This window comes from Scyliorhinus canicula, chromosome 7 (genome assembly GCF_902713615.1).
Source record: "Scyliorhinus canicula chromosome 7, sScyCan1.1, whole genome shotgun sequence".
Lineage (NCBI taxonomy): Eukaryota > Metazoa > Chordata > Chondrichthyes > Carcharhiniformes > Scyliorhinidae > Scyliorhinus > Scyliorhinus canicula.
The window spans coordinates 10,542,852-10,565,996 of record NC_052152.1 but is presented as its reverse complement, the minus strand read 5'-3'; the positions used below and the strand labels follow the sequence as shown (position 1 = coordinate 10,565,996).

Genomic DNA, 23,145 nt, shown 5'->3' with positions numbered 1-23,145 from the left:
GTGTACCCGAACAGGCGCCGGAATGTGGCGACTCAGGGATTTTCACAGTAACTTCATTGCAGTGTTAATGTCAGCCGATCCGTGACAATAAAGGTTATTTTTTTAAATATCACCCCCACCAGCCCCCCAATCCCCATCTCCAGAATTTTTAGCCTTTGCCTTCAATCTGTGTCCTCCAGTTACCAATCCCTTTGTTAGTTACTCCTCGCTTAATCCATTCAAACCCATCATTGCTTTGAACACCTCATTTTTAAATCATCCTTGTTAACTTTTACTTTCTCCTTCTCCGTAACTCTGCAGCAATTTAACTGGGACGGGTGGGGTGGGAGTTCTGCACGCCCAATTTGTGGCAGGGTTTCATTGCAGTTGGGAGAAGTAACTGGGGTCGCTCAACAAAACAGTCAGTGGCACGGAGGCAGACCGGGCTTTATGGAAGCACCATTCAGTCCACTAATAAACCCAAACAGACTGAATGGGGCTGGCAGCTGCCAGAAACTTAGTGTTTTACAACTCCGGCAGAAAGGGCTCAGCGCCTAGCTTTTGAAGTTAATGGATTAAATTAGAGCTCAACGCAGCAGGTGAGTTCCCGAGCAACATTTAACTGCAAATTGTAATTGTAATTATCTTCAAAGTGGGAGGGGGAACGTGGGGCTGGGGAGGGTGAGGGGGGGGGGGGGGGGGGGTGGTGCCGGGAGAGGAGTGGGGGGAAGGGGGGAGGAGGAGTGTAGGGAGGGGGGGAGGAGGAGTGTGGGGAGGGGGGGGGGAGAAAGAGGAGTGGGGGAGGGGAAGCAGGGAGGAGGAAGGGGGGGGCGGCGGCTCATGTGGTTTGACGAGTAGGAGTGAAGGCGAGCATTGCGGATGGAGGAAGTGGTTCAGTGTGGGTAGGGGAGGTGCTACTGACACCAGCGCTGTTTACGGGTCACATTCTGGTTGTGTGACGGAGGTTACGGAAAGCTGTCTGGCACTGCTGTGAAGCTGCTGTGAAGCTGCTGTGAAGCTGGAAGCTCCCGTAATGACAGAGATGAGGTACTTTGTCTGAGCACAGTTGGCCTGTAGCTAGGGATATAATTTACAAGTCGGGGCAAGCGGATCCAGAAATTACATGGGGCGAGACAGGTCTGGGATTCAACTTTCATGATTTTTTATTTCACGGTGGAACATTGTCAGAGAGCAAGAGGGGCTGGAGTTACAGCGAGCGGTCAGTTACTCTGGGGCTGTTTGCTCTTCATAAAAAGGCTGTGGGGTTATTTGATTTAACTTTTCAAAGCTTCCAAATGCGACTGGCCCTGTACTTTCTGTTTGAAAACATTACAGGGTTTCTGTTTCTGAAGGAACATTTTTACTGTTGGAGCAGATGGGTGACCTCGGCTCGGGGATGGGTGACCTCGGCTCGGGGATGGGTGACCTCGGCTCGGGGATGGGTGACCTCGGCTCGGGAATGGGTGACCTCGGCTCGGGGATGGGTGTCGGGTGTTTCTGTTTTATCTGCACTGTGGCTCTGAACCCAGCTTGTGTGGTTGAGCTGATACCGAGTAGCTTTACAGCAATGTGCATTTGAGTAGCACCCTTAATGTGGTTAAAATAACCCAAGGTAACTCACGGGCGTGCAGAGCGGTTTGGGGGTCAGTCCTGAGGTTTGTGGAAGGTGCTATATGAATGCAAGTCTTGCAATGGCCAGGGTGTGGGATGGGAGGTGTGGGGGCGGGGGAGTGGAGGGGTTGGGGGTAGGGGAGGGATGGGGCGGGGAGATGGGGAGGGGGTGGGGTAGGGTGGGGGGAAGGGGGTGAGGGGAGGGGAGGGGGTGAGGGGAGGGGTTGGGGGAAGGGAAGGGGAGGAGGTGTGGGGGGGTGGGGTGGGGTGGGGGGGGGGGGAGTGTGGTGGGGGGGAGTGTGGTGAGGGGGCAGTGGGAAGGTATCCGAGTCTGTGGCGTGCTCCAAAAACAATGGCTTTGGCCTTCCCAATATTGGAACGCATGTTTGAAACCATGTGTGCCGTAACCGCCTTTCTCGTCGAGATCCAGTTGTTTTGCCAAATCAGTCGCACACTTCTTTTGTGGTTTTTCGTCAACCTTGTGGCTCATGTCTTGGGACCTCAGTGAGGCATGTCGTAGTACTCGAGTCGGTTAGGAGATGTCGCCGTGAGTTCTTCAGCCCAACTCAAAGAAATACTGTGCGAGCAGCTGAATCGGAGATAAAACAACATTTAGCTTAGCAGTGTTGTCTTGTCGTTGTTGTGATGTCTTGGGCTTGTCTGAAAGCCAGGCTGCCTGCCTCTTGCGTAACTCTTTGATTTGGCTTGCTTGAATTTATTTTGAAAGGGGAAATTAAAGTATCAAACTCTTGCTCTGAGGTCATGGGCATCAGGTGGCTTTCTCCAGATGTGTGCAGCAGCTCCTCCTGCCCTATTTACGGAAATGGATAAATAGTTTAGCATCCTGTTTCCCTATCTGTTCTGGAAGCATAATTTCTAATTCGAGCAAGGCCATTGAAAGATGTTATCAGAAAGCACCCCAAGTGGTGTTGCTCTCTTTTGTGGCTATCAGTTTAGCGATTAATAAGGCCGCCTTTCTTAATCCTAATTATGAGTATGCTTTCAGAGTTGCCAGGTATTTCTCGATACAGCCACATGGTTCAACCAAATACCGATCAAAGAGACAATACGCCAGTTAGTTAGTTCAAAGTCAGTGCTACTGTTTTTACACACAGTATGATTTACTCATGCACAATAACACTACAGGCCAAACTATGTCTATCATTAACACCTATACTTAACTTCGGGTGCCCACTTAGGTCAGAGGAACAATGGCCGTTGTTCGGATCTGAGGCTGTTGGGTTCGAAGTGGTAACAGGAGTACAGCTAAGGTTGTCCGTCTGGTAGCGAGCGTTGACCTTGAACTTACTGCTTCTGGTGATGCTAGTGGAAGGGTCTCCCCAGTTGAGAGCCGAATCCAAGAGGCTGAACATGTGGCGGGGTTTCCTTTTTAATACTGGGGGGGGGGGGGGGGGGGGGGGGCTTTTAGTCGGGCCTTAACCTTGGCCCCAATTAATTGGGCCGCTTGTCGATCACTGCCATCGATCTGAGCCAATAAAAGGGTATGTGCCTTGATGGCTGGGCGTGGCCGATGGCCTTGCTTTGTTTGTATACTCTTGCTGGGGTAGTGGCGCTGGAATGTCTGGGACGGTATCGGCTACCTGAGCACCTGAGTCTTTGTTTATCAGAGTTGGGCCATCAATGCGCAAGTCAGCCAAGAGTTTTGGTTCCGTCTGCAGTCTGTCTTTTAAATATACGTTCAGGCTCTGTGCCTGCTTGTTACTTTACATTGTCCATTTTTCCCTGTATGCAATGCGAGTGTCCATTTTATATGCTGGAAGTGGCCATCCCAGATGGCTACAGTGGAAATCTGCAACTCTCTCCCCTAAAAACAGTTGAATCTGGGAATTCCAAACCTTCATAACCCACTGACTAGACCCCAGCTGGAGTATCGTGTTCAATTGTGTGCCTCATGGCTTGGGAGTGCAGGAGGTTTTGACTAGAATTGGACCGGTGGGGGAGGGGGTGAATGGCATGGTTAGCACTGCTGCCTCACGGCGCCGAGGTCCCAGGTTCGATTCCGGCCCCGGGTTACTGTCCGTGTGGAGTTTGCACATTCTCCTGTGTCGGCGGGTTGTTGCCCCTTAGTTGGAATTTTTGTTTAAAGAGTTGGACCATGGGTAAGGAATTTCCTTCGTTGAGATAACGCAACTGTCCTCCTGAAAAGCAGCGAAAATGTTTCAAGAGGAGATTTCAGGGAGGTGTTCAAAATCATGATGTGGAGATGCCGGCGTTGGACTGGGGTGAGCATTTGTCAATCGCATTCGAAGCATTGTCTGGCATCTTTGAATTTGTCTGTATATATGTTTCTGGAACATACCTCTTCATTCATCTGAGGAAGGAGCAGTGCTCCGAAAGCTAGTGTTTGAAACGAACATGTTGGACTTTAACCTGGTGTTGTAAGACTTCTTCCTGTGTCCAAAATCATGAGCTGTCTTGAAAGATGTAAGGGTGGAAGGAGGGTTGGTAACCAGACGACGTGGATAAGAGAAAGTGCCAGGCAACATGAAAATAAATATATACGAGTTGTTATGGTTTGACAATGCACTGTTTGAAAGGGCAGAGGAAGCAGATTTGGTCGTGACTTTCAAAAGGGCATTTGACTGGTAAACATTTTCAGATGTTTGGGGAAAGTGCCAGGCAGTGGGACTGATTGGATAGCTGGGATAGGAACTCTGTGCCAAGTCGATTCCTTTTGTTTTATCATTCCATGCATTGAGTGGGCATGAGGGACTGAGTGGCCTGTGCCTGTTCCTATGTAAACCTTGCTTAAAAGTGTGCTTATCTGGTTGTTGGGTTGAGGAGAGGATTATTATTTTTTGCCTCCCTGTGTTGAATAGCCCATGAGCTCTATAATATAAGGACTGAGTGGTTGGGTCAGATACATGACTTTGGACCTTGTCACAGGATGTATTAGTGTTGTCAGATGAAGAGTAACCACTGGGGTAGCACAGTGGTTAGCACCGTTGCTTCACAGCTCCAGGGTCCCAGGTTTAATTCCCGCCTTGGGTGACAATCTGTGCGGAGTCTGCACGTTCTCCCCGTCTGTGCGTGGGTTTCCTCCGGGTCCTCTGGTTTCCTCTCACAGTCCAAAGATGTGCACGTTAGGTGGATTGGCCATGATAAATTGCCCCTTAGTGTCCAAAAAGGTTAGGTGGGGTTATTGGCTTTCGGGAATAGGGATGAGGTGTGGGCTTAACTAGGGAGCTCTTTCCAAGGGCCGGTGCAGACCTGATGGGCCGAATGGCCTCCTGCACTATATATTCTATGATAACCGTTGTCCTACACAAGTTCAGCATGTGAAGAGATTAGGGTTTACTTTTGGCAGCGAGTTATGATGTGGAATGCATTGCCTGAAGGTGGCAGATCTAAGAGCAGTTATCAAAAAGAAATTGGATATGTATTTGAAAAGGGGAAAAATTGGCAGGGCTCTGAGGATAGAGTCGAGAGTAGTGGAAATAATTATATAGTGCTTTAAAAGAACTGGCATGGACACAATGGCCCAAATGTTGTCTCTCTGGGCTGTCGGGATCTATGATGTGGCTCAATCTCGTGTAACACGAAAATCCTTTAAATTGCTACCTCGGTAAGAGTGGTGTCTGGAGATTCCTGAGAATAAGATTGGTGATACTGCAAGCTCTAGGTAGCTTGAACCACAGCTGTACAGGTGTTGGATACGTGCACCACACAAATGTAATGTGCTATGACCGGGATGGGAAACCTGCAGCTCTGGCGTCACATCTGGCTGTTGATCATCATTCGGGGAGGCACGGTAACACAGTGGTTAGCACAGTTGCCTCACAGCGCAAGGGACCCGGGTTCGATTCCTGGCTTGGGGCACTGTCTGTGCGGAGTCTGCAAGTTCTCCCCGTGTCTGCGTGGATTTCCTCTGGGTGCTCCGGTTTCCTTCCACGAGTCCTGAAAAACTTGCTTGTTAGATGAATTGGACATTCTGAATTCTCCCTCTGTGTACCCGAACAGGCGCCGGAATGTGGCAACTAGATTTTCACAGTAACTTCACTGCAGTGTTAATGTAAGCCGACATGTGACAGTAAAGATTATTATATTTACATCAAAAAAGGCTACGAAAATAATTGTCAAGATAATAAAGAGCCGTATTTTTATTGTGCGGATAAAAAAGCTCAGGATTATGCCGCCCAGTTTCAAAATATTATTTTAAAGAAAAACATTATGCCTCAGTAAACCTGCCTAAGTGATGTGTGTGCTACACTGTGGTTATAGATAATGGTTTGGGTTTAAAGAAGGAGAATTTATGATTGTGGCCAGTTCCAATATAGTTGGGATGATAGATTATTCTGAATGTGCGATTGGTAGCTATTCCTTTTGTGCAAACGTCAGTAGCCCTAAAAATTGTCTTAATTCTACCCATTTTAAGTTATAGTTTGTTTTAAAGATGACTTTAATGACAAAATGATAATTTTAAAAATTCAAATAATGTGATCATCAAGGTTGGGCGGTAGATCAGGGGAGGTTTCCCGCGGGCTTCCCAGCAGCCAGTACGCCTCGCGGGATCTAGCCAGATCTCGCAAGGCAGGCGTCGCGATCAAGATCCCACACACAGTGGGCAGGACCAAGCCTCACACTCCTAAAAGTAGGTTTGAAACCTGCTGAGGCGTGCTGACCCGGGATCTGTCCAATGATGTGCGGGTTAGATGGATTGGCCATGCTAAATTGCCCTTGGTGTCCAAAAAGGTTAAGTAGGGCTACTGGGTTACGGGGATAGGGTGGAGGTATGGGCTTGGGTGAGGTGCTCTTTCCAAGGGCCGGTGCAGACTCGATGGGCCGAATGGCCTTCTGCACTGTAAATTCTATGATCTATCCAGCTCCCGGCATTTATCGGCCTCCCCAGGGAGACACCAGCCGGATGCCATTCAGTCATGCTGCACACAAACGTGGACCAGTTGGAACAGCACCAGCGCGGTGGGGGGATGCTCCTGGGCCATTGGATGCCCCTGGGCGGTTGGGGACAGGACAGGGTGTCCCCACTGGACACCACCCTTGAATGCGGGCACCTTGGCACTGCCACCCAGTCACCTTGACAGGGTGGCACTACAAAGAGGTCAGGAATGGTGCCAGGGTGGCAGGGTGGCACGGTCAATGGTCAGGGCCCCGAGGGGGACATGCCCATGAAAAGAGGATGGGGGAGGGTTTATGAAGGGTGGGGGCCCTGGAAGCATGGGGGGGGGGGGCGAAAGGGGCATGGGAAGGCCCATAGTGGTGTGTCGTCATTTGGGAGGTGGGTGAGAGGTAGTGCCTGTGGGGGGGTGACATTGCCCATGGCTGAGGATGTGGAGGACCCACAAGCTCACTTAGTGGTCGGACACCCTATCAAAATGGTGGCGTGATCTGCGGAGCCAGTCTGGCCAGTGAGTTCAGCTCCCCAATGATGAAAATAATTCTAAATGTGGGCTAGCCCAGGGAGAAACTCCCCGGGGCCCCAAAAAGTGACTGAGCGAGGTTCGAAGGTGGTGGGGATCTGCCATCAGATCCGGGGAGAAACTCTCCGCGTAACCCGCTGGAAATGACGCTTAGAAACTTTTTCATTAGATCCTGCCCAATTAATTTCTATCTCGCGACTCCCAATAGTTTTTTATTTCAGCAAATTCTTTGGAAAAAGTCTGTTCCGGTAAAAGGAGGATGCACTGCGCACAACACACGTACTCTGGCCAGTGGCAACGGGTCAGGTCGTTCACAGGACTGAAACCGAGGTGTGTGTGAAATATCTGCCCAGTTCCTGCCTGAACTTTGTTAAAGACCTTTTAGATTTTGGCCTGCCAAATTGGGTTGGTGTGTGCAGGGATTGCTCCGAGTGGGTGTCACACCAGGGTGGAGTATTTGATATTTGCAAGTCTATTGGCTGCTGTGTGGCAGTGGAGAGAATATTTTTAAGATTGTGATTTAAGAGGATTACATGAGAAGCATTATAGTCGACTGGCTTAACTGGGTGTTCCTTGTTTGTTCTCTGAAATGTGTTAGCGACTGGCCCAGTGACGACATCGCAGCCTGCTCATCTGGCTATTTATTTTGAGCTGAAAGGTATTGCTTGCCAGCATGTTGAGGCCTTGAATTCGCTTCACTCCTGTTAACCCCGACATTAGGGTATCGCCTCTGCGTCCAAGTAACATCTTTCCGATGCTATTTTACTCTGAGGCCCCTTTCTGTCCCCTTGAATGGATGTAACAGGTAACCGAGAAGCACGGGGGAATTCTTCCCCATGTCCTGGGTTAATGTTTGTCTCTCGCTCTAAAATCGGCTAATCTTGTCATTAACATGTTGCTTTTTTTCGGAGCTTGCTGTGTGCAAATTGAATGCTGGGTTTCCTGCGTTGCAGTGATGACTTTATTGTCAAAGGTTGTTGCCTCACAGCGCCAGGGTCCCAGGTTTGATTCCGGCTTGGGTCTGTGCGGAGCCTGCATGTTCTCCCTGTGTCTGCGTGGGTTTCCTCCGGGTGCTCTGGTTCCCTCCCAGAAGTCCCGAAAGACGTGTTGTTCGGTGAATTGGGCATTCTGAATTCTCCCTCTGTGTACCCGAACAGGCGCCGGAGTGTGGCGACTAGGGGATTTTCACAGTAACTTCATTGCAGTGTTAATGTAAGCCTCCTTGTGACAATAAAGATTATTATTATTTAAGTGTTCGGTGAGCCGCGCAGCTCTTTCTGATGTCCTGTGCTACATAAATACAAACTCGACTTTAACTTGTCCATCATTACAACCCATCTTTAATGAGGTGGCCTGGACTTTGATGCAAAATGACGGACTCTCTGTTCCAAGTGCAGAGTCCGGACCTCTGCGGACGCACCTTCATGATCTTTGCTGAACGATCGAGGGAGTTTACAATGCCAGAGGCCCTTGGATGAGATATCGAAGCTGTGGGTGCTGGCTGCCTGAGGGGGAGGAAGTAGAATATTCTCCTGACGCTATTCAAAAGGGAGCAGGGCCAACATCTCTTGCTCAACTAACGTCGCCAAAAATCAGATGAATTGGCCGTCCCATCTCGCTTGCAGATGTGGGGAGCTGGCTATGTGTTTGTAAACACGGGTCATTGACTGTATCTCACTACGTAATTCACTGGGGGCAAAGAAGCACTGTCAAGACAAGTGAAGGGATGGATACAAGGCTCTGTGCAATGACACGCTTCGACTGAGCTAATTATTTAATCCCCGTCATGAAGTGACTAATGTGATCTCCAAAACGTTGTTTCATGTGAACCGATTCCCGTCAACGGGAACTGAATTTTAACATTCGTCCACCATTAAGCTGGGGTGGCCCCACTAATGCTGCAGTTAAAAATCCGTATTCTTGTTCCGAGCAGATGTTTCTTGTTCAGGCAGTTAGCCAAATGCCCGGACTCTGAAGTTTGTTTAAACTTATCTCTATTTGTCGCTCTTAAACAAATTCCAGACTAATACCGGCTGGAGCAGAGTTCTTCAAACGAATGAGGTTAAAGTGCAACGGGCTCGTATGTCATCACCACCTCCAAATTCTCCACCTCATCTGCAGCTTTTGTCCTCGTATTGAAATTTCAAACTAAAATCACCCGTGGCGATCAGCATGCGAGGAAAATGCCATTTTATTTTTCCCGTAGAGCGTGCATTAAAATGGTACAATTCCCCACCAAGCCTGCAGCACAGACCATAAAAGTGGCCATTTATTCAACAGGTGACATTGGAGTTAACCCTTGATATTCTTGTGAAATACCTTCTGGGGGTATATTTTTGAATATGACTGACGAAATAAGCCACGTTTTCAGCTCAATCTAATCGACATTTGCAGTTACCTCTGGGCGATTATTCTGTTCTGCCTGATGAACCATGAGTACTTTGTTTCCTGTTTTCAGACTCGCTATGAACGAGGAGCAGTTTGTTAACATTGACCTAAACGATGACAATATCTGCGGCGTCTGTAAGCTCGAGACTGCGAGGGAGATGCTTTCATTTTGCCATGTCTGCTTTGAGCTCAGCATCGAAGGTAAGGGGGCCTGGATTAGAAGAAGTAGAGCACATTTTGCAACTACATTCGTCAGTGTCCACAGGTTAGACTGTCTGTTTCTGTTAGTGTAGACACGGGCAATCAAATGAGAGTTAAGGAATGCAGTCCAAGTCCATCGGCATCTGACAAAGGAACAGGAGCAGGGTATTCGGTCCCACAAGACTGTCCCACCATTCAATTGCTGAACACAAAAAGAAGTTTCTCTAGTGATTATCTAATATGTATGCCCCCCCACATCTGGTCTTGCTCTGCAACTCTCATGTTAAGTATTTAGCATGCAAATATTTAAGTCAGCTGGCCATGGTAGCCGGGCGATGCGAGAGTGGTATTGTCACTGGACTGGTAATCCAGAGACCCAGGGTCGTGGTCTGGGGACCCGGGTTCGAATCCCACCGCGGCAAATGGCGAAGTTTGAATTCAATAAACATCTGGAATTAAACCGTTGTTGATTGTTGTAGAAACCTAATGTCCTTCAGGGAAGGAAATCTACCATCCTTATCTGGTCGGGCCTACGTGTGACTCCAGACCCACAGCAATGTGGTTGACTGCCCTTTGAAATGGCTGAGCAGGTCATTAAGTACAGTAGGCACGTGCAGGCCCCTCAACACCGGGTAGGCCCAGTTTCAAGTGTGCCAGCTCCAAATTGTCCCCAATGAGTCCTTTGGCTTCAATTCCAGGTGCAGGGATTCAGGGGTGAAAGAGGCGGCCAAATTACTTTTAATGATTCACTGTATTATTGTCACAGCAAGACGTTTTTCGACAAAAATGTTGGAGTCATCATGCCAACGGTGCAAAGTGGAGAAAAGCGAGAAGGCTGATACCCTTCTCCAGAGATGTGGGATTGAAAATGTTTAAGCCAGGCTTGCGTTAAGATCAATTCTTGCTGTCGCAGCATTTTGGTTTTGATCCAAAATCTTCCCCCCCCATCGATATCACAAAGTGAGGCTCAATGTAGAAGTGCACATCTTTGAAGCTTTTCGAAAGAGTTTTGACTGGAATTTGGTCCCCAAACATCTCTAGCGAGGACCTCTTCCAGAGGCATAGATGGTGGCTAACGGTATCTCCCCTGAGCATTCAGAACAAAATATACAGGCATTAGCTCTTCACCAAGGCAGTTGTGGTTGATCTCAGTCAGCGCAGCAGTTGGGAAGCTACAACTGATGTCATGTCTCGAAATTGGAGAAGGGAGGAATTAAAATAAGGTTCTTGCTGTAATTTGTTGTCTCCTGAGTGAGTGAGTGTATGCCAGCATTTATTGGCCATCAACTGCCCTTGAACATTGCAACAGACCACGAGATCATCACAGTGGTTCTATTATGCCTCAGTGACTTGTGAGGCCATTGCAGAGGGCAATTAAGCATCAGCCACACTGCTCTGGGCTGGGAGTCACTTACAGATCAGATTGTATAAGGACATTGGCGACCCAGATGGATATTTACGACCGGCCAGTAGTTACAACGGGTGCGATCTAACCAATAGAAATCGAGTCAGTTCTGGGTGGGATTAGCGGGGTCCATTCACTGGGAATGGCTCCACTATCTAACAGCATTCTGTTGCTGTTTTGGACCCCGGCGGGGACTGTCCCCACGGCTGCGTTTTAGTGTCATTTCCTGCATTGAGGTGTTCCAGCGAGTGGACGTCCTTGGTACAGGAAGAGATTGGGACACTACATTTAAATGGCGCCCTGATCTCTTAACCTTCAGACGCGACCCCTCTCCACCCTCTCCAACTCCCCTATGAGTGGGTCCTCAGTAGGACCCCCAACACTCCACCCCCCCCCCCCCCCCCCGGCCCGATCTCTGGTGCGGAGGAAATGCCAGCCTAACGCCTTGGCACTGGAGGCCTGACACTCTGGCAGTGGCCCTGGCACCCAGGTGGCACTACCAGGCTGGCAATGCCAAGGTGGCCGGGTGGCACCAGCAGTGCCAGGGTGCCACCCTGCCTGGAGGCCGACCACCTGGGGGTCTCTGATCACCTGGGAGAACGCCCCCCGCCCCCTGCCTGGTCCCTGTTGGTGGGGATCAGTGCTAAACGGTGCTGGCTGTGATCTCCTCGGCCAGGCCAATAGATGCTGGGTTGGGCCGCTCATTCTGGCCTCTGCGCGGCTAAGTGCATGTTTAAACACAATTAGCCATAGGGCAGCACGGTGGCGCAGTGGTTTAGCTCTGCTGCCTGACGGTGCCGAGGTCCCAGGTTCGACCCCAGCTCTGGGTCACTGTCCATGTGGAGTTTGCACATTCTCCCCGTGTTTGTGTGGATTTCGCCCCCCACAACCCAAAAAGATGTGCAGAGTAGGTGGATTGGTCATGCTAAATTCACCCAGAATTGGAAAAAATGAATTGGGTACTCTTATACTTATATAAAAAAAAACACAATTAGCCATGCTAGACTGGAGCCCACCTATTGGGGCTACTTTTAGGATCTACCGGCCGCGTTCCGCTTCGCGTCTGGCAATAGATCACGCTCATGATCATCGTTACTGAGACTTACTTTATAAAAAAAAATTCCAGGTTTGTCTGATTTCCTCAGTTGACGTGACGCGATTAGAAGTCAAGCCTTCAAATTAATACTCTTGGTCTCTGGGTTACTAGTCCTTTAAAATAACTGTCCTGTTCCTGTCTCGAAGCAATTCCCATGGGAGAAGAAGCTGCTGATGTTTTTACGACCCAGATGCCGTGTCGCCTTGTACAAAGGGCTTCGGGCACCTGTGAAATTGTACCTACTGTACGAGTCATCACCTGTCGGGCATGGAGGAATGCAAATTCGCAGGAAAAACAAAACAGCTTACTTGGAAAAGATGAGGTCATTGGAGAAATTGGACTTTCCTGTTTCAGTTTCTGGAATTTTCGTTCTTCAAAAGTACCTCAGATTTTAGGTTGTCATTCCTGCTTTGAACAAAGTTTACATTTTGTAAACAGTCAGTGTGACCTTCTGTTGTATAACCTGCACATCTTTGGACTGTGGGAGGAAACCGGAACACCCGGAGGAAACCCACGCAGACACGGGGAGAACGTGCAAACTCCACACAGACTGTCAGCCGAGGCAGGAATTGAACCCGGGTCTGTGGCGCAGTGAGGCAGCAGCGCTCACCAAGTGACTGTGGTATTTGCGGTTTCCTGTTTTTATAAATATTCTTTGATACAATATGTCCATATTTTCATTGAACAAATTTGCTGCTGAGTGATTGTGGGGTGTTGTCAGTGCGATTTTAGCATCGGCATCTGTCGACGCATCAAATGTAGAATTCTGACCCCTAGCTTCACCCTTCTGTAACTTCCTACAGCTATCTGAGATAAAACAATCTCAGGGTAAAAGATCCCCTGGGAATCAGTGACCAATAACACTGATGAGAATTCAGCATTCAGTTTGAGAGTGAGAAAACTGGGTCAAAAACAACTGTGCCACACTGAAATAAGGGTGGTTGTAAAGCAACGAGGGCGGACTTGGCTGGAGTGGACAAGGAAAGGAGTTTAGCAGGAAAGATGGTTGATCAGCAATGGGGCAGACACTTCTGAAAATAGTTCATAGCTCATGACAAAAATATATCCCAGTCTGGAAGAAGGATTCTCGGATTCATGGTTAACCAAGGAAGTGGAGGAGAGTATTAAACTGAAAGAAAAAAACATATAATGTGACGAAGATTAGTGGGAAGCCAAATGATTGGGAAGGCTTTAAAAACCAACAAAAGATGACCAGAAAAATAAGAAAGGAGGGAAGACAAACTATGAGGGTAAACTAGCAAGTAATATAAAACCAGACAGCAAAGAGCTTCTTTATATAAGATGGAAGAGAGAGGCCAAAGTGAATATAGGCCCCTTTGAGACTGAGACTGGGGAAATAATAATGGGGAACCAGGAAATGACAGAGGAGTTTAAAAAATGCTTTGCGTCAGTCTTCATGGTGGAAGACACTAATAACATTCCTGCACGAGGGGTGGAGAATAGAAATACAATAACAATCACTAGAGGAAAAGTACTAGGGAGCTAATGGGGCTAAAGGCCAGTGGGTTTCCTGGACCTGATGGTTTGCATCCCAGGATATTAAAGGAAGTGGGCGGCACGGTGGCACAGTGGTTAGCGCTGCTGCCTCACTGCGTCACAGACCCGGGTTCAATTCCCGCCTCGGGTGACAGTCTGTGTGGAGTTTGCACTTTCTCCCCGTGTCTGCGTGGGTTTCCTCCGGGTGTTCCGGTTTCCTCCCACAGTCCAAAGATGTGCAGGTTAGGTGGATTGGCCACGCTCAATTGCCCTTAGTGTCCAAAATTGCCCTTAGTGTTGGGTGGGGTTACTGGGTTATGGGGATAGGGTGGAGGTGGGGGATTGGTTAGGGTGCTCTTTCCAAGAGCTGGTGCAGACTCGATGGGCCAAATGGCCTCCTTCTGCACTGTGACTTCTATGATTCTATGATTCTACTAGTCTAGCTACATTAACCGCTATGTCGCTGCCATCCCCCAAATATTCCATTGTGATACTGGACGGTGACCTACTGAGTCCTTCACCACAAACCAATTAACTTCTTTCAAGGATGGGTGATCTGGTAGTGCGATGTAAATGGTAAACTAATGAAATTGTTTTTTGGGGGGTTTGATGTTGAATATCTTTCAATTGGTCTTTAGTGTGCTGCACGCTACATTACATTGTTGGTATGCAGTATATACGACACATTGTGACCAGTCGTGCATGTTTAACATTGGCTGTTGGCTGACCTTGGCATTTATTTGTTCCACTAAGTGATGTTTCTAAATGGATATTGTGCATGCATTTGCATCTAGATTTCTTAACAATCTGGCATCTCCCAGTGTTCTGCAGTTGGTGGATTTTTTTTTTTTTTTGCCTTTTTCTTGTGTGTTTGTTTGATAGTAAACCACAAACAGCGACCAAATTTTTGAAGAATTTACCTTGACTCAGTCTCGGTGAATATGTGTTTCCTCTCTTGCTCCTTTTTATGACTGTGAAAAGAGTAAACTATCCCTCCTCATCCCTCTTACTGTATGCAGTGTTGGCACAGTTGAACCTTCACTTCATGACTTCATGTGCTTCTCCTCCAGTGTCCAGGGGATGGTGTTACAAACTTCACTGACGTTTAATGTAAGGGTGTCCCAAAACCCAGAAGGGTGACTTGGAACACCAGTTCGTAGTGGTGTATCTGTATTTTCCGGTATAATGTTAGGAACAGTGTATAACCCAGTGAAGAAAAATCCAGTCGTTGTATGAACAATGAATAAAGAATATTTATTAACTTAAAAGAAAGACAAGAACACACATGACTAAAAGGAGTATTAATAAAGAACAAGCAAAGAACAGCAGCGGAACAGGCCCTTTGGTCCTCCAAGCCTGCGCCGATCACGTGTCCTATCCAGACCAACCACCTACATCCTTCTATATCTTGTCTGTTCATGTGTCTTATCTAGATAAGTCTTATAGGTCGCTAACATATCTGCCTCAACCACCTCGCTTGGCAGTACATTCCAGTCCACCACCACCCTCTGTGTAAAAAACCTTCCCTGATACGTCTCCATTTAATCTATCCCCCCCCCCCCATACCTTGAACTTGTGCCCCCTTGTAACTGTCATTTTTGCCCTGGAAAAAAAGCCTCCAACTGTTCATCCTATCTATACCCATCATAAGTTTATAAACTTATTTTTGGTCGCCTCTCAGCCTCCGTCTCTCCCAGTGTATTCAATCTCTCCTCATAATTAATACCCTCCACACCAGGCAACATCCTGATAACCCTTTTCTGTATTCTCTCTCCAAAGCCTCCACGTCCTTCTGGTAGTGTGGTGACCAGAATTGGACACAGTATTCCAAATGTGGCCCAACCAACATTCTGTATAACTGTTACATAATTTTCGAGCTTTTATACTTGATACCTCGTCCTTGATACCGCGTCCTTGATACCTCGTCCCTGATTCCTATGAATCACGCTGTATGCTTTCTTTACCACCATTTCCACCTGTGCTGCCACCTAGGATCTGTGGACCTGCACGCCAAGATCCCTCTCTGTCTCTATGCTCCTGATGGTTCTGCCATTTATTTTATAGCTCCCACATGAATTGGATCTACCAAAATACGCTAAGACGTTTTAAGTAGACTGATGACTACAAACAAAGAATTTTACATGAAATGATCCCTTGGTCCCCAACTGCCGACCGTTTACCTGAACTCTGAGACACCCCTTTTCCCAAACAACATCCAGATTTAAGTAACTTTGAGTTAAATCCAGCATATAATTACCTCAAACAGGTTAAGGTGGCCACGTCTGAGAAATAGTCTTCAGGTTCAGCAAGGCAAAAAATTACTGCTGCTTGCGGAAAATTATATCTGCAACTTTTCTGCAGCTCTGCTGTTAACTGTCTCAACATTTCCTCAGCTGGTATTCTACAGCTATACTATTTATTTCCCTTTGATGTTATTCTCTCTGTGGAGTTGGTTGTTTAGCTCTTGGGCAGCATGGCAGCACAAGTGGCTGGCACTGTGGCTTCGCAGCGGCAGGGTCCCAGGTTCGATTCCCCACTGCGTCACTATCTGTGCGGAGTCTGCACATTCTCCCCGTGTCTGTGTGGGTTTCCTCTGAGTGCTTCGGTTTCCTCCCACATTCCAAAGACGTGCAAGTTAGGTGGATTGGCCATGCAAAATTGCCCTTAATGCCCACAAAGGTTAAGAGGGGTTATTGGGTAACGGGGATAGGGTGGAAGTGAGGGCTTAAGTGGGTTGGTGCAGACTTGTTGGGCCGAATGGCCTCCTTCTGCATTCTATGTTCTTCACTATGATGTTCCCACCTCTAAAGCCCATTGTTATCTCGAGTCACATATGTAAAATACTTGTTTTCCACTGATGGGCGAATTTCCATCATAATTTCTCCAGACCCCTGCCTCCCTGTTTTACTTTGTGTTTTTTTTTTACACAATCTTAATTTTCCCCCGTCTTAACACTGGGACCGTTGACTCCGATCTTTTGTATGAGGTCATCCAAAGCTCGGTGATAGGATGGATAGGAAGGGACTTCTTCCCTTAGCAAGAGGTCCATAACCGGGAGGGGGGGGGCATAGATTTACGGTAATTGTCAGGAGGTTTAGAGGGGGTGTGAGGATAAGCTTTTTCACCCAGAGGGTGGTGGGAATCTGGAACTCGCTGCCTGAAAGGGGTGGGAGAGGCGGGAATCCTCACAACATTTTAAAGAAGTGTTTAGATGATCACTTGAAAACGTCACAGCGTACAAGGCTATGTTCCAAGTGCTGGAAAATAGGAGGAGTGTGGACAGATGTTTGATGGAGTTGGCAAGATGGGCCAAATGGCCTCTTTCTGCCCTATAACAACTCTGACTCTATAATAATCTTTATTAGTGTCACAAGTAGGCTTACATTAACACTGCAATGAAGTAACTGTGAAAAGCCCCTAGACGCCACATTCCGGCGCCTGTTCGGGTACACGGAGGGAGAATTCAGAACGTCTAGTTCACCTCTCAGCACACCTATTGGGACTTGTGGGAGGAAACCGGAGCACCCGGAGAAAACCACACAGACACGGGGAGAACATGCAAACTCCGCACAGACAGTGACCCAGGCCGGGAGTCTAACCTGGGACCCTGGCGCTGTGAAGCAACAGGGCTAACCCATGTGCTACAGTGCTGCCAATATGATCTGCATGACTCCTGGTTAAGCAATGCCTCAATTTTTAAAACTCTTGTCCTATTCAAATCTCTTCAAGGCCTTGCCCATCTGTTATATATTTCAGCTGTGCATCCCTCCAGTATCCTTTAATCCTGGGCTCTTGAGCATCTCTGATTTTAATCACCTCACCATTGGTCTCGACCTGACTCCCTCTTTAAGAGACTTCTTAAAACATATCTCTTTCACCAAGCTTTGGGTTGCCTGCCTTAATATCTCCTTATGTGACTTGATGTTAAATTTTAATTTGACATGCCCCTTGGGACCTTTTAAATGTCAAAGTATAAATACAAGCTGTTTCCGGTTTTCCGGGTAAACGCAGCAGTGGGATGATTCCGCGTTCTGCGCTTAACTGCATCCTTCTTGGGTGAGAGGAGCCTCACAATGGGCTGAAGTAAACAATTTGATGCTGAGCGACTGGGCTAAGTAGGACAGTCCAACCAGTTCGGGTGGAAGTGAGAGACTCGGAAACACATCACGGCAAGGCCATTCGGTCCACCATGTCTCTGCTTGCTCTTTGACAGAGCTTGTCAATTAGTGTCCCCCCTTCCTCCCGCGCTCTTGCACCATTAGCCTGCAGTTATTTCCCTTTCAAGTATTTATCCAAATCCCTTCTTTAAAAATAAATTTAGAGTATCCAATTCATTTTTTTTCCAATTAAGGGGCAATTTAGAGTGGCCAATCCACCCACCCTGCACATCTTTGTGTTATGGGGGTGAAACCCACGCAAACACAGGGAGAATATGCAAACTCCACACGGACACTGACCCAGAGCCAGGATCGAACCTGGGACCTCGGCGCCGTGAGGCAACAGGGCTAACCCACTGCACCACCGTGCTGCCCTCAAATCCCTTTTGAAGGTTGCTGTTAAACCTGCCTCTGCCACATTTTTAAGCAGTGTGCTCCAGATTATGGGGTTTCAAGTCTAGATCGTACAACATACAGTGCAGAAGGAGGCCATTTGGCCCACCGAGTGCACCAATCCTTGGAAAGAGCACCTTTCTTAAGCCCACGCCTCTACCCAACCCCCGTAACCCCACCTAACCTTTTGGACACTAAGGAGCAATTTAGCACGGCCAATCCACCTAACCTGCGCATCTTTGGACTGTGGGAGGAAACCAGAGCACCTGCAGTAAACCCATGCAGACACGGGGAGAAAGTGCAAGCTCCGCACAGTCACCAGAGGCGGGAATTGAACTCGGGTCCCTGGAGCTGTGAGGCAGCAGTGATATCCACCGTGCCGACCGCTGCTTAAAAAGAATTCTCCTCCCTTCCATCCTCACACTCTTGGCAATTACCTTAAATATGTGTCCTCTGTCGGTTTCTCCTTAATTCCTCTGTCGAAAGCATTCATGGTTTTGAACACCTGTTGAGTCTCCTCCAACACTGCCCTCCTCTGAAGAGAACAATCAAATGTCTTCACCGCTGAAGCAGCCCATCATCCTGGTTAAGCCAGTATCAAGCTTCCCGAGTCTGAAACTATTTGCCTGTGTTGATGACTCAAAGCCTTTTTGTACCATAATCGGGTTGAGACTTGAAGCTATTGCCTCCTGGCTGGAGGCAGGATGTTTGCATTACATCAGATAGACCGGTCTGCTCCATAAAGGTAGTGCTGCCAATGTCTCTGAGCATGCTTGACTTGCAGCCCAGATGGAACTGATTACAGCTGTGGAATACAGGGGAGGAATGTTGAAGTCATAGATTGTACAGCAGAGGAAGAGGAGAGTTTTACCTGTGTCTGTCTGCCTTCCCCAACCCCTCCATTTCCTATTTTAAAAGTATTTATTCGATGCTGTTTTTGAAAGTTACTTTTCCAGGTAATACATTCCAAGTCATAACTTTTTATTTATTCTTTCATGGTTATGTAGGCATTACTAGCAAGGCCAGCAATGTTTTGCCCCATCCACAATCACCCTTGAACTGAATGGGCTACGAACATATGAACTGGGATCAGGAGTCGGCCACTTGGCCCCTCGAACCTGATCAATGAGATCATGGCTGATCTGTTTGTAATCTCACCCCACACTCCTGCCTATCCCCTTGTCAATCAAGAATCTACCTCACTCTGACTTAAAAATATTCAAAGTCTCTGCATCCTCTGCCTTTTGAGGGAGAGAGTTCCAGAGACTAACGACCCTATGAGGAACAGATTTCTCTTCATCTCTGTTTTAAATGTGTGACGCCTTATTTTTAAACAGTGATCCCTACTTCCAGATTCTCCGACAAGAGGAAACATCTTCTCCACATTCACCCTGTCAATACCCCTTTATCCGAAAGATTTTGATCAAGTTGCCTCTTACTCTTTTAAACTCATGACTGAGGGTTATTGGCCCAGTATTTTAACAGCTAAATTACATTAGAGAATCAACATAATGTTCTCAAACAGAAGGAGGCCATTTGGCCCAATATTCCTATTCTGTCTCTTTGATAGGCCTATCCAATTAGTACTATTCTTCCCGCTTCGATTTTGCGACCTAGTTCTGAGCTTCCATGGTAACGCTCAGGCCTTGGTGAATTCTGCCTCCGAATGAAGAAATTCCTCCTCATCTCTGTCCCAAATTGTCTTCCTCTTATCTGGAGACTATAGTCCAAAAAAACGATGGAAGATGAACTGTTAAAGGACATCCAAATCCATAAGACCATAAGGCAAAGGAGCAGAACTAGGCCACTCGGCCCATCGAGTCTGCTCCACCATTCAATCATTGCTGATATTTTTCTCATCTCCATTCTCCTGCTTGCTCCCCATAACCCCTGATTGCCTTGTTAATCAAGAACCTGTCTATCTCTGTCTTGAAGACACTCAGTGATTTGGCCTCCACAGCCTTCTAGAACATAGAACAGTACAGCACAGAACAGGCCCTTCGGCCCTCAATGTTGTGCCGAGCCATGATCACCTTTCTCAAACCCACGTATCCACCCCATACCCGTAACCCAACACCCCCCCCCCCCCCCCCCCCCCCCCCCCCCCCCCCCCTTACCTTACTTTTATTAGGACACTACGGGCAATTTAGCATGGCCAATCCACCTAACCCGCACATCTTTGGACTGTGGGAGGAAACCGGAGCACCCGGAGGAAACCCACGCACACAGGGGGAGGACGTGCAGACTCCACACAGACAGTGACCCAGCCGGGAATCGAACCTGGAACCCTGGAGCTGTGAAGCATTTATGCTAACCACCATGCTACCCTGCTGCCCCAAAAGGTATCTGTGACAAAAAGTTCCACAGATTCACCACCCTCTGGCTGAAAGAATTCCTCCTCATCTCTGTTTTAAAGGATTGTCCCTTTAGTCTGAGATTGTGCCCTCTGGTTCTAGTTTTTTCCTGCAGTAGAAAATCCAACCCCCTCTTTAGTTGAACCTCATGCACATGCTCTTTAACTGCATTGCAATCAGGAGTCAGAGTCAGACAGATTTTTCTCCTCACTGTCCCAAGATTGTGGTCACATTGTAACAACCATGTCGCTACCTCAGTTTTATGCGGTCTGCTAACTTTGCGTTTGTGGGTGGAATGTGGGTCAGCCCTCCCTGAGGAGGTCTTTCGATTTCCTGTGCCATGTTCATGCTTTTAGTCAGATTGATTTAGAGAGAGGCTGGACACCCTGGAGCCATTTACCGACCGTCAGACAATGTTATTTCTATAAAAAAACTGAAAAACAAAGAACGTTGCAACCGTTGTTTAAAATGGGGATTCGGGCAGCTTTCGTCCAACCCATCATTTGCTCTTTATTCTTTCATGGGATGTGGGAATGGCTGTCAAGGCCAGCATTTGTTGCCCATCCCTAATTGCCCTTGAACTGGATGTCTCGCTTGGCCATTTCAGAGGGTGGTGAACAGTCAGTGTGGGTCTGGCATCGGGTGTCGGCCAAACCAGGTAACCACAGCAAATTTCCTTCCCCGGAGGACGTTAGCGAACCGGATGGGTTTTTGCAACAATCGATGGTAGTTTCACGGTCACCATCATCTGACACTGGCTTTCAATTCCAGATTTTATTAATTGATTTCAAATTCCACCAGCTGCCGTTGGGATTTAAACGAATGTTCCCAGAGCATTAGGCAGGGCCTCTGGATTATCACTTGGCAACAAAACAAAATCTCATGATTCGAGAGGATAAATATCTTCAATGTTTCCAGCATTTTCTGTTTTCATTCATTAGATTTCCCATCGTCTATGGACAAATAAATTGACATTTCAGCTGTATGTCCTTTCATTGAAATACAAGGGCAGGAAAACAACGAAAGGGTAGGTCTGTAATAGAACATAGAACAGTCCAGCACAGTACACGCCCTGCAGCCCACGATGTTGTGTCGACCATTTATCCTAATCTAAGACCAACCTTACCTACACCCCTTCAATTTACTGCTGTCCGTGTGCCTGACCAAGAGTCGCTTAAATGTCCCGAATGACTCCACCACCTCTGCTGGCAGTGCATGCCACGCACCCACCACTCTGTGTAAAGAACCTACCTCTGACATCTCTCCTATACCTTCCTCCAATCACCTTAAATTATGTCCCCTCGTGACAGCCATTTCCACCATTTCCACCCTCACTGGCTATCCACTCTATCCATGCGTCTCATGTAATGATTAAATGACAAAAGGGCCTATGGTGTAAGGCTAAAGGAACAAGTGATCAGTCCAAGGTAGGTGGTAAATGGGGCAAAGAGGAGAAGGATCATGCGGCCTAGAAATGTGACCGAGATAGGTGGCGAGACCCCAGGGGTATGAATCACATATCCCTGGCCATTATTAAGAGAGGATCCCACCCCAAACACCAGCACACACTACCTCCCGTCCAGGTTATTCTAACTAACCAGTACCTACTACCTGAGAGAAAATTGATATATCTGAAGCTATAATGTAAAGGCAACAAGGCAGCCAGTTTACATGCTGCATTGGAATCAGCAACCAACAATGAGATGAAAGACCAGGCAGCTAAATGAGCTCCCCGGATTGTTTTGAAATAATAGCCACAGGGATCTTTAAATCCATTTGAGAAGGTGGGCAAGACTTCCATTTCAAGTCACGTCTGAAAACTGACACCTCTGATGGTGCAGCCTTCCCTCAGTACTGACACTAGGAGTGTCAAACTTATGTGCTCAAGTCTTTAGAGCAGAAGCTTTTGACTCAGCTGTGAGCGTATAACCCAGTGAGTCACGGCTGACACAAAAGCAACGGCTTGAGAGTAAGGAAGCAACGTCTCCATTGTTGTTTTGAAGTGCAACTCTGATGTTACTGCTGGAAATTATGATGGATATAGAAATTGGTATAGATTATATTTTATATTATTAAACAACCTAGATTAAGGTATCCAGACTCTGTATTTGCTAAATCTATAATTAAGGAGGCATAAAAGGCGAGGTCATGCTTAATTCCAACCGCTTATTTGGCTCCTCATAAAGGGTTTGAGATAGACTCATAGAATCACTACAGTGCAGGATGCCATACGGACCATCGGTTCTGCACCGACCCTCAAGAGAGTACCCCAGCTAGGCCCATGCTCCTGCCTATCCCTGTAACCCCCACCTAACCTTTTGGACAGTAGGGCAATTTAGCATGGCCAATCCACCTAACTTGCACATCTTTGGACTTTGGGAGGAAACCGAGTCAATGGGATATTGTGATGATTGCTGGAGATTCCCTGGAGAGTAGATCATTTATATGGGGTTGTATGTTGTCCTAGCTAAGTAGGTCATGTGACAGTTTAGTGGGATACAGATGATGTAATTAACAGGAGGAGCAAGGTCTATCTATACTTTTGCAGTTTGCCATAGAAATTGAATTAGACAAGACAGAATAATTTCAAGTTGAACAGCAGTTTTGCCAAATGGTGCTAGGTTGAGCAGAAGTATACTGCATCTGCTCTTGAAAGGAATTCTCT

At 47.5% G+C, this 23,145-nt stretch overlaps 1 protein-coding gene across 7 annotated transcripts in view; it reads left to right on the top strand.

Moving 5' to 3' along the window:
- c7h21orf91 (chromosome 7 C21orf91 homolog) overlaps positions 1–23,145 on the top strand; it is a 50,115-nt gene that overhangs the window by 6,837 nt on the left and 20,133 nt on the right. The window contains exons 1-2 of one of the 7 annotated variants that reach the window (XM_038801386.1): positions 400–578; positions 9,448–9,578. In XM_038801386.1, the coding sequence (XP_038657314.1) occupies positions 9,455–9,578 (124 nt within the window). In that variant the 5' untranslated portion in view covers positions 400–578; positions 9,448–9,454. Of the gene's footprint in view, positions 1–399; positions 579–873; positions 1,117–7,544; positions 7,648–9,447; positions 9,579–23,145 lie in introns of those variants that run through there. The other 6 variants (XM_038801382.1, XM_038801387.1, XM_038801383.1 and 3 more) reach the window with 6 other exon arrangements.